The following is a 12,341-nucleotide window of genomic DNA, read 5'->3' on the forward strand; positions in this document are numbered from 1 at the left end:
ATAAATGGCCAATAAAGAAATTGCAAAACCAGCTGGTCTTGAGTAGTTCTTCTAGACACATGTGGGTTGGGGTCTAACACCATGACGGCTCAACCACTCTCAGGAACTGAAAGTTCTACATTATTCTGAAAGAATGCATCATCCAGGATACAGAGTTGTTCTCCATGAATAATTTTTTTCCCAGAAGTACAAATATCTGGCTAGCTCCTCTCCAAATCAATGAGTTTGATTCTATTATAGTTTGCTATAATAAAAGTCAGGTAACGGTCCAGGAAAAAAAATGCCAGCAGAATTATTTGTGTAGACTGAGATGGTAAAAAAAGAAAAGCAACCCTCTTATGTCATAAGATCTCCCTAAAATAAAGACTACTCAATGTCCTGTGTGGGGGTGTACATCTCACACTCCCCGAGCTAAGAGCCGCTCACAATTTCTGGTAGCAGACAGTGGCAGCTGTTCTATCAAGAAGCTATGGAAAAGTACAAAAACAGTATGATCTTGGTTACATTTTAAAGAAACTAATATATTAAGTCACCAAAATAACACATACATTTAGAAAAGGAATGATAGTTTTCTAAATGAACAAATCAAATGTTTTCCTCATTTTTTTAAAAATTTATTTATTTATTTATTTATTTATTTATTTATTTGAGAGCAACAGACACAGAGAGAAAGACAGATAGAGGGAGAGAGAGAGAATGGGCACGCCAGGGCTTCCAGCCTCTGCAAACGAACTCCAGACGCGTGCGCCCCCTTGTGCATCTGGCTAACGTGGGACCTGGGGAACCGAGCCTCGAACCGGGGTCCTTAGGCTTCACAGGCAAGCGCTTAACCGCTAAGCCATCTCTCCAGCCCCTGTTTTCCTCATTTTATAGGAAGTTGGAGGGGGAAAGGAAGTGAAGGAAGGGGTGAGAGGAAAGAGGGAAAGAGAAGGGGACCCATATGGAGAAAAACCATCAAGCTAGGGGTTGAGTTCTTAAAAATTTATTTATCAATTTCAAAATCTCACTGCTGAAATAAAAGAGCTTAACACAGGTATGCAAGGAGGACGCTCCTCCCCCTCAAAGATTTCTTCACCAAGATGATATGGGATTAGCTTTGTATTTCTCATAATCTTCTTCACAGAAGAATGCAATTTCAGTTTCACTGGCTGAAAAAGAAAAGCAGAAAAGAGGGAAAGATTTTAGTGTGAAACTAAATTTTAAACAAGTATGGAAAGCCATATTACCTTGCTTCATTATGACAGCAGACCTTAGATGCTTAAAATGAGAAAATTCAGCTGTTCGTTAGGTTATGCAGTAAGCCTTACCAGATCATAGTGAAACTATGGGTATGGTTACAAGTCTGGAGTTTACAAAATTTTAAAAAAGGAGAAGAAAAACCCCAAAAATTAAAACCAATAGTTAACACAAGAATTAAGAGTTTCAAGAAATCATAACATTGCTCAATTATATCCCCCTTCCCCTGTCCTAGAAAATAACAAACCTTGATCTTTTTGAAATAAGCTACTTGGGTCCTAAAGGGAGGGTCTCTTCCCCCCCTCTGAAATTAGCCTGTAGGTATAATCATTTAATACTTAGAGGATCAGTAGAATATTTTACAGATCACTTTACATTCTCCCTCATGACCCATCAAAATATGTGTCTGAAGAAGTTAATTTTTTGCCCTGCTCATGAGTAATTCATGAGGCTTCAACAATATGCAAAGTAAAAGACACAAATTGGCTTCCACTGCAATGCCTTCAAACGCCTCTAATTATTCGCGGGGGAATGGCACCGCTAAAGGACCCACAGAGGTTCTGAGCAGTGACAATTCTTTCAACCTAGCAGGTCAAGGACTCTGTCTTCTAAAACAATAAGTCAGAAACATTACTCATTCAGACTGGAAACAAACCTGATGGAAAGCCTTCCGATTATTAAGCATGCAATTCTTTAAGGTGTTGCTCCAACAAGTTCCACATTGGCTTTTTAAATTAAACCAGAAGTTAATACAGTCTGCTGGCATTCATGGAAAGAGCAAAAGGGCTTCGGAATCTCAATGAGAAAACAGATGCGATTATTTGTAATGAATACTGAGTACTCAATTAACATATACGCTAAAAAACAGACAAGTAAAACTCTTCAAGCCCAACACACAGGATAATCATAAAGTGCCAAGGATTACCACAGGTCTGGAGTTGAGCGCTCTAATCACATCATTAGAACCTATCACAAAAGAATGAAATTAAAGAGATTAGTGCAATCTTGCATTAAGAATCTTTTTGCTATGTGCAAGAATATTGGACATAATATCCCTCTGCCATAAACTGACAATCAGACTCAAACCAAATATTAAGAGAAGAACATAAAATCAGCCATATTTAGATCCTCCTTCCAGACTATGTCCTGGAGGTCAAACTTAATCTGAGTAGATAAAAATGAGATTGCAAACTTTTATCACATAGAACCTGTGCAGATGCAGCAGAGAGGAAACAGAATTGGTGAGGAGGGGGTGAAAACAGAGGCACCTTGTACAAACAGTAGATTAGTGTGCAGTAAATGCTGCAAGAAGTCACATTTCAAAGAATAACAGAGGTTTCACGCCTAAAAAATTGGTAACATGTCAGAAAAGGGGCTTCAAAAAAAGTGGATATTCAAAGGTAAGCTGTTTGCAGATCTATCCTTTGTACAAAAAAGAGAAAGAGCCTCATTGGGTTTCCTTTTTGAAAGAAGCATGCTCAGAGGCAGACTTCATAATATACCATGATTCTAGCCGTGTTCCCGATGGAGAAAGCAAACAGCACCCTGTTCTTAATAACAGCCGGGAAGGCTTCCCCTGCGAGGTGCTATTTACACACAGAGCTTTACACCACTTCTGCCCGCCCATCACATCGCTCAAGCCATTGCAGCGTTAATTACAGTTTTCACTTAGTGCCTCTGACATTTTGACTTTTGAGAAACAAATACATCCTACAGCTTGGAATAAGCTGATGGAAAGTGAGCGCTGATGGGACAGTTTTGTTGACAGGCGTCATTAGAGAGTGTCTATGAAGACATGATGGCATTGTATAGGCTCAGAATAAAACCATCAAGGATAAAGAGCTTATTGTCACATCATTGAATTGTCCCCCTGCCCCAGAAAACTAGATCAACAAATGAGTCAAACTTGAACACTTCAAGTTAATAAGGACAAAAACGTTCACCTTTAGTTAACTGGAAAACACAAATTATTCTAAACATTCAGAAGTAAAATATAACATGGATTTTAAACCAGTATGGTGGGGCGTGCTTATGATACCAAATTCTGGAGGCTGAGGCAGGAGGGTCATAACTTCAAGGCCACCAGCCTGGGCTCTATAATGAGACCTGTCTCAGCAGAATAAAAAAACAAACCCTACAACCAAAACTAAACAAACAAAACAAAGTATATTTTAAACTTTAATAATCTCCAAAGGGGAGAAATGATGTTTAATTAAACCTGTGGTTTAATTAAATGGTTAAATGTTTGAGAGATTGAGTTGGTGTGCTTAGGTTGCAATAACAAATGATTTTTTTTTCCCCCAAGATAGGGTCTCATGTATCCCAGACTGGTCTTGACCTCCTTATGTAGCTGAAGATGACCTTGCACTAACTACTAATCTTCCTGCCTGCAAGTCCTCACTGCTGAGATTATACCTTCGTGCCACCACACCCAGTTTATATGACATTGGGGCTTGAACCCAGGGCTTTGTTCATGCTAAGCAAGCACTCTACCAACTGAGCTACATTCCCCAGTCCATGAAATGATTTTTTTTTTTTGCATGTGTGTGGTATTACATGTGGTGTGGTGTGTATATGGTGCACTGTGGGTGGCATGTGCCCTTGTACAGATGGGTGGGCCGTATGTCCACGGGTGAGGTCAGAGAAGAACTGCAGCGTCCCCTCTAGCACCCTTCCAAGATGTCTCCTTGACAAAGAGTCTCTCACTGAACCCACAGCTGGCATTTTAGGTCAACCTGGCTGAACAGAAAGCCTGGTACTTCTTCTGTCTCCACTCCCCACAGGGCAGGTTACAGGCATGTATGGCCACACCCAGCTGCTTGGGTGGGCGCTGGGGATGGAATGCAGACTACTTCTGGCCCCCAAGCTTATGTGGCAAGCTCTCTTACTTGTTGAGCCACCTCCCCAGCCCCCTACAAATTATTTTGAAGATCACTATGTAATCACTCTTTCCATTGGCATTCCTTTAATTGCTGCTGTCCAAATTCTAAATAAAATGGCTCCTTTAAACACAGCAGGGGATGATCCTGTGGGATGCCTGTCCTGAGCTGTCCCTTAGGGCACCTGGCTTTAAATGAAATGCGCTCCAAGCACAATGTAGCCAGGTGCAAAGGACCTTGGCATGGGGATCTGAAGTAAATGTGCAATTTAAAATCTAGTAAGTCCATCACACCTCATCCCTTTATCTTACTGTCATATGAAGTCACATACAGCCTCCAACACACCCGTGAATCATTTCCACATTGATGTTCCAGGTCAATGAAATGAACACACGCTAGGACATTCTGACTGTAGATGTAAATGAACAGTTTTATAATACTTCCAAAGAGATGAGATGTGCCCAAAGTAAAAGAATAATGATGACTTGAAAGAAAATAAGAAATACCTTTTTAAACTATGAAATCCCAAGAAAACTTGAATGTGATGTACTTAAGATTCTTGGACCTAACCCAACAAACTCATCAGGAATCAACAAGGACCCTCTTTCCAAGTCCCTGGCCTTGTGCTGGTCAGTACCTCAGTGACAGAAAGCACACATTCTGTGATGTGTGCACCATCTCTGTGGGACAACCAGGGCTGGCTTTCATGTGACAATAATGGCAGATTAAAAACAAAGATGGGGCTGGGTAGACTGGTCCATGGGCAAAGCGCTTGCTGTGCAAGAATGAAGAGCTGAGTTTGTTTCCCCAGCGGCCAGTCATCTAAGTGCGGGGTGGGCAGGGAGGCTGGCCTGTTCTCACAGTGCTCAGCAAGTGCCGACGGGATCCCTGGGGCAAGCTGGCTAGCTAGACTAGCTGAACCAGAGAGCTCTGGTTAGCACGAGAGACTCTGTCTCCATAAATAAGGTAGAGAGAGATAGAAGACACCTGGTATCAATCCCTGGTATCCACATGCACATATGTGTACACACACATATGTGCAGGCATACCACACATGCTGAAAAGAAGTGGCTCATGGGGCAAACTGAGACGAAAGGGCAAAGTCACTCCTGCTTAGGAAAGCATCCCATCCTTTCGAGGATCACAAAACATAAAGTCTACATCATTCATGTAGAGCTCGCGGCTGAGTGCAACTTCTTAATCTTCACCAGAGGATGCTGATATCCAAGGAAGAGGTCTCCACTACCGCGCTTTTCATTTTAAACGCCTGTGCTGGATCAACTGCACAAAGGACTTGACTGAGACGTTTTCAAGTGGCACAGTGGGGACTACACACGATGAAAAATCTGATCTTTCATAGACCAGGCACAGGCCTGTACAGAAAGTGAAAGGGAAGACGATGTTCACGGGGGAATGCCACCAGTGTGCACACAATGGAACACCATTCAGCCATAAAGAGGACGAAATCCTATTGATACTTGGCGGCCAGAGGAATAAAGCAGTAGTTAAAGGCACTTGCTTGCAAAGCCTGACAGCTAGGAGTTCGACTTTCTAGCACCCATGTAAAATCAGATGCGCAAAGCGCACATGTGTCTGCAGTTCATGTGCAGCTGCAGGTGGCCACAGCATGCCCATACTCACTCTCCCTTTCTCTTTACTTATCTCTCTCAATAATAAAAAATATAATACTTGGGCTGAGAAGTGGGTTTAGTGGATAACATGCTTCCACACAAGCAAGAGGACCTCAGGTCGGATCTCCAAAATCCATACAAAGATGAATGTGCTTGTGTGCATCTATAATCCAGTGTTCCTAAGGCAGGATGCAAAGAGGAGGCAGAATTCCTGGAAGCTTGTGGGCCAGTTACCTTGGCATATGTATCAGCGAAAAGAGGAAATCCTGCCTAAAACAGACCTGACACTGAAGGTTAACATCTCACCTCCTCACACACCATGGCACACATACACCTGCATACCACACACTCAAAAATATAAATATACATGTCTTTCATACTCACACAAAGATTTTTTTTTTTTTAATGATGCCTTTAAAAAAACACCATAGGGCTAGAGAGATGGTTTAGCAGTTAAGGTGCTTGCCTGCAAAGCCTAAGGACCCAAGTTTGATTCGCCATTACCCACGTAGGCCAGATGCACAAGGTGGCCATGTGTCTGGAGTTCGTTTGCAGTGGCTACAGGCCCTGGCACACCAATCTCTCTCTCCGCCTCTTGCTCTCTCTCAAATAAATAAATAAATAAAATTTTAAAAATTCAAAAAAAAAAAAAGCCAAATCAAGGCTGGAGGGATGGCTTAGCAGTAAGGCATTTGCCTACAAAGCCAAAGGACCTAAGTTTGATTCCCCAGGAGTCACGTTAGACAGATGTACAAGGTGGCGCATGCATCTGGAGTTCATTTACAGTGGCTGGAGACCCTGGTGCACCCATTCTCTCCCTCTCTCTCTCTCTCAAATAAATAAATAAAAATTTTAAAAAGCAAAGCAAAAATAGCTGGGCATGGTGGCACATGCCTTTAATCCCAGCACTCAAGAGGCAGAGGTAGAAGGATTGCTATGAGTTCAAAGCCAGCAAGGGACTATAGAATTAGTTCCAGGTCAGCCTAGGCTACAGTAAGACTCTACCTCAACAATCAAAAAAAAATTTTTAATTGCAAAACTATAAATAATAACAACCAAAGAAGAGGAGTTATGGGGTGCATTCTGAACCCGCTGCAGAAACACAGCGAATCTCACAAAGTCCCTGTTACTTTACAATGCTGATACAAAGCACAGCCACCGGGGTAGTCTGTCACAGAAGACACGCGTATCCCAAGATACTACTGCCCAGAAGAGGAACAGGAAACATGAAACTCAACACAGTCCTCATAAAGAAATGGAAGGCAGAGCATCCAACAGCATGAGCTGAGCATAGGACATGAGCAAAAGGTCTGAGGCATGGAGACTGAGGTCTGGATGGGGGCAGATGACAGAGGTGAAGAGGTGACAAGCAAAATGAAAACAAACCCCAGGGGAGTTTCAGGATTATTACACAACCCGGCTTGGTCAGAGTGCTTCCCTCAGATAAGCGCTTCAGATGCGGCCACCTCACCTCACTCTGAACTATTTACAATAAAATGCAGCCAGCTTTGGAAGAGATACCCTGCCTCCATTTCTTTCTTAACAGAGCAGATTCAAATGATAATGGTAACAAGATAAAGCAGAACGAAACAGAAAATATTAGCAAAAAGAAAAAGACATAAGTGCACTTATATTGCTAGGGAAAGTTGGTCTGTGAAACTTCACCTGAGGGGTAGAAGATGGCTTTACTCACAAGCATGTGTACCTGAGCTCAGATCCCCAGCACCCATGTCAAAGCTGGAAGCGGTAGTGCTGGCATATCTAACCTCACTGTGCTTAGGACAAGAAGGAAGGCAGAGACAGGAGAATCGCTCAGAAGCTCACTGGATAACTAGCCTGGTGTATGCAGGGGTGGACAACAAAACAAGGGACCCTCCCTCAACTAACATAGACAGGGAGGGCCTGACACTGTCCTCTGACATCCACATGCAATCCATGGCGCATGTGTGTCTGAACTCACACACATGAAATGCACAAATCTACACACATACACTTCCATTGTTAAGTACAATATAAAATACCTTTAGGTCATAAATGACATCCCTAGGTGAAACTTCCTCTTCCCCTTTCTTCCAAGAAACAAATCATTTCATTCACTTATTTTACACTCACTCCACAAGCAGTAGTATTAGATGTGGAAACATCACAGGGCAACACAAGAAAAGGCCGGAGATGAGCTGAGGTCTGCTCTGTGAGAAGAGCCTTCACACCAATTCTCCTTCACTCTCCTCCCAGCCTTTCCCAGCCTCTGCTGAAAAGCCATGAGGGTACGTATGTTACACTGGCATTATTCCCATGGCAACTAGCTGTGACAGCCAAGTGACAGCTATTCAGCACGATCAAAGTAGTAAAAAGAGAGCGAGTAATGACTTGAAGTTTTTCTCTCAAACATCTTAGAAACCTAATCAGACTCAGGAAGGAGGGAAAACTCCCTAGAAAACTATCAACACTTGACAACTCCACTCCCACTTGTTAATTCCCTGTTGCTTTCTGGGGACCTCATGTCCTTCCTCGGTGTTGCAGTCCAGTTCGCATTGCTGGTAGAAATCACCCAACCAAGAGCAGCTTCTGGGAAAAAGAGATTTATTTTGGCCTACAGGCTCGAGGGGAAGCTCCACAATGGCAGGGGAAAATGATGGCATGAGCAGAGGGTGGACATCACTGCCTGGCCAACATAAGGTGGACCACAGCAACAGGAGGGTATGCCAAACATTGGCATGGGGAAACTGGCTATAAAGCCCATAAGCTGGCCCCCAACAACACACTCCCTCCAGGAGGCATTAATTCCCAAATATCCATCAGCTGGGAACCTAGCATTCAGAACACCTAAGTTTATGGGGGACACCTGACTCCAACCATTCTGCTCCCCGGAGGTCAGAACAGTGCTCTAGGAAACAAGAAGAAAACCCTTTGGACAAGGCTCCAAGTTGCTGCATTGACTGCTAGCCTACAGGGAGGTTTGGGGTTCCTGTGTCACCACAAACTCCATGGAGAACCTATAAATTAGATGACATTTTGATCAAAGTCTGATCAAATGACAAAAAAGATGGGGCTAAGGAGATGGCTCAGTTGATAAGGGCTAGCCATGCCAGCCAGAGGTCTGGAGTTCACATCCCCAGAACCCCCCTAAACGTTGGGTGGGCAAGGTGGCTGCCTGTAATCCCAGGGCACAACAGATGGACACAGGAGACCCCTGGGGCAAGTGACTAATTAGACTAGCTAAAGTGGCAGGCCTTGGGCTCCACCAAGAAAACCTGCCTCGGTAAATAAAGAGGAGAGCAACCAGGAAGACATCTAATGTCAACCTCTGGCCTGCGTGCCCTCCCTCCCTCCCTCCCTCTCTCTCTCTCTCTCTCTCTTTCTCTCCCCCTCCCCCCCCCTCTCTCTCTCTCTCTCTCTCTCTCTCTCCTCACATACACTTATATGCCTGCACACCACACATATATCCACATGCTAAAATGGTTGGGACGTGACTCACCCTTTTCATATGGTGTGTTACCTAAGTCAGTCTGAAGATAATGACACTGGGGCCAGTTCTGGGCTTCACTAAATTCAAAATAGTTGGAAACTGCTTTTTCCAGAATGGTTTCCCAATAAAATAGGCATTTTCTCAGAGTCTGTCATTTGCATCATTCAGGTGCCTGTGTTCAGTACCTCAACTCTCATTACAACCTTCAAAAACAGGTTTCACTGCTCCCATTTTCACAGGAAATAAAACAAAAGTTCAGAGATATCAACAGGCACATGAAAGGTCACAGGCACATAAAGTATGGACTTTGCTTAAATTAATTTTGATCGACTTCAGATTTATCCTTTAAAAACATTAGCTTCTCGAGTCGGGTGTGGTGGTGCACACCTTTAATCCCAGCACTCGGGAGGCAGAAGTAGGAGGATCGCTGTGAGTTCAAGGCCACCCTGAGACTACATAGTGAATTCCAGGTCATCCTGAACCACAGTGAGACCTACCTTGAAAAAACAAAAAAGAAAAAAAAAACCCACAAAACATTACTCTCTCAGGGCTGGGGAGATGGCTCAGCAAGTCAAGCACTTGCTGCACAAGCTTGAGGACCTGAGTTCAGATCCCCAGCACCCACGTAAAATCTAGGTGTGGTGACGCTCACCTATAACCCCAGCACTGGGGAAGCAGAAGCAGTAGGACCCATAGAGCCTGCTGTCTAGCTAGTCTACTCAAATGACTCCAAGTCATTGGAAGACCCTGTTTCAAAAAAAAATATTGGGCTGGAGAGATGGCTTAGCGGTTAAGCACTTGCCTGTGAAGCCTAAGGACCCCAGTTCGAGGCTCAGTTCCCCAGGTCCCACATTAGCCAGATGCACAAGGGGGCGCACGCGTCTGGAGTTCATTTGCAGAGGCTGGAAGCCCTGGCGCGCCCATTCTCTCTCTCTCTCCCTCTATCTGTCTTTCTCTGTGTGTCTGTTGCTCTTAAATAAATAAATAAATAAATAAATAATTTAAAAAAATGTTAAGGTAGAAAGCAACTGAGGAAGACATCTGACATGTATGTGCCACTGGCCTTCATGTGCACCAGCACACACCTAGACACGTGCATGCCCAAACTCAGACAAACACACATGCATACCACACATACACATGCAAAAATAAAGAATGTTTAAAAATCCATCTCTCTTAAGCTAATTTTAAAAGAAAATATACCAGTTTCTTAATTACCAGAATCATATAACTATATAAAGATTTAAATTACAAAACAGAGAGGAGGAGGAAAAAAACCAATTACTGGCAATGCCAGTACCCTAAGAAACCATTTCTATAATTTTGGTGGATGATCTTTTTATCCATACATACTTATGAATATGTAAATATGTACATTTTAAATGATAGTGGTATCACACAGTATATAATCTATTTCCATGCAATAAATATCTCCATCAGTGATTTCACCATCAGGGAAAGCTTGAGGAAGCAGGCTCTGGTTGGCTTAGGAAAAGATATAACATAAAAATCACCCTTGCCTTGCATAATGTTTAAGGCAGCCCACATTACCAGAAATGGCACAGAGAATATCCTCTGTGTGCACCATGACCTCCTGGGGATGTGGCCACTTTGGGCCATAATTGCTCATCTTGTAACAATTGCTGTTGGCGCAGAGTCACATGGATGGACAGTAAGAGGCAGAGCCGTGTTCTGAGCCAAACAGTCTGGCGTGATAGGTGGTAATTCTGGGTCACTCAATTATGCAAGGTAGAGTGGTGCTGTGTTTCCCTGCTAACTAGTAAGGTAGAAGTTGTTTCATACATTAGCTATTTCTTCCATTAGTACAATTTCTGGTTTATCTTTTTCATTAACTACAAGAGTCATTTATAAAAATCACACCAGCAAATTTTATCCATATTTGTGCTACACATATATTATTTTTCATAATTTGTTAATTGTCCTTTAGATCGGTTTACAGTTTTTAAGGTTATACATGGCTTTTCCTCGTTTTTGACCTCTGACTTTGAGGTCATGCTTTGAAAGCTCTTCTCCCATGATTAAGAAATCATAGAGCTAAATGTCCTTTTTTAAAATCTCATTTAATTTGCATATAGTTTTACAAAAAGCACTAAATTTTATTTTCCCAAATATTTTTTTCATTGCCTCATGCAATTTTATGGCTAATTCATTCTTTTACCACTTATTTTAGATGCTAAATTTATCATCTTGTAAAATCTTACCTTTTTTTAAGTTTGTTATTTTATTTTCTCATCCTTTTTTTTTTTTTTTTGGATTTTCAAGGTAGGATCTCGCTCTAGTCCAGGCTGACCTGGAATTCACATTGTAATTTCAGGGTGGTCTCAAACTCACGGCGATCCACCCACCTCTGCCTCCCAAGTGCTGGGATTAAAGGTATGCAACACCACACCCGGCTATTTTCCCACCTTTTTCATGGAGCTGTCAGTTCCCACATCAATACTAGTCTGTTTTATTCATGTCAAATTATACCTTAAACATAAACCAAGCTACCTCTAGCTTTCACAAGTTGTGAGATATATGCCACCTGATAGAATAACAGTATTTGAAGAAACAACTATTAAATTAAATTTTGTTTTTACCTTTATTCTTATTTTATTTATTTATTTACTATTATTATTATTTTTTGGTTTCTTGAGGTAGGGTCTCACTCTGGTCCAGGCTGACCTGGAATTAACTCTGTCATCTCAGGGTGGCCTTGAACTCATGGCGATACTCCTACCTTGGCCTCCTGAGTGCTGGGATTAAAGGCGTGCGCCACCACGCCCAGCTTTTATTTTTATTTTTATTTTTTGTTTTTTCCAGGTAGGGTCTCACTTTAACTGAGCCTGACTTGGACTTCACTATATAGTCTCAGGGTGGCCTTGGACTCACGGCGATCCTCTTACCTCTAGCTCCCAAGTGCTGGATTTAAAGGCATGTGCCACCACGCCTGGCATTTTTACTTATTTATGAAAAAATATTTTTATTTATTTATTTGAGAGAGTGAGAGAGAGAGCACAAGTGAGCATCGGTACACAAAGACTACTTCCTGTTGCAAATGAACTCCAGACACATGTGCTACTTTGTTTATCTGGCTTTATGTGGGTCCTGGGGAAGTGAACCCCA

General features: G+C 42.5%; 1 protein-coding gene across 10 annotated transcripts in view; it reads right to left on the reverse strand.

Annotated features, from left to right (window-relative positions):
• Positions 1–966: 966 nt before the first annotated feature.
• Positions 967–12,341, reverse strand: part of C5H2orf76 (chromosome 5 C2orf76 homolog) — a 57,611-nt gene continuing 46,236 nt past the window's right edge. For 5 of the 10 annotated variants that reach the window (XM_045150264.1, XM_045150267.1, XM_045150265.1 and 2 more), the window contains exons 7-8: positions 2,162–2,202; positions 1,898–2,031 (exon numbers count right to left, since the gene is read on the reverse strand). In XM_045150264.1, the coding sequence (XP_045006199.1) occupies positions 1,966–2,031; positions 2,162–2,202 (107 nt within the window). In that variant the 3' untranslated portion in view covers positions 1,898–1,965. Of the gene's footprint in view, positions 1,149–1,891; positions 2,032–2,125; positions 2,203–12,341 lie in introns of those variants that run through there. The other 5 variants (XM_045150269.1, XM_004659735.2, XR_006637205.1 and 2 more) reach the window with 4 other exon arrangements.

This window comes from Jaculus jaculus, chromosome 5 (assembly GCF_020740685.1).
Source record: "Jaculus jaculus isolate mJacJac1 chromosome 5, mJacJac1.mat.Y.cur, whole genome shotgun sequence".
Taxonomy (NCBI): Eukaryota; Metazoa; Chordata; class Mammalia; order Rodentia; family Dipodidae; genus Jaculus; species Jaculus jaculus.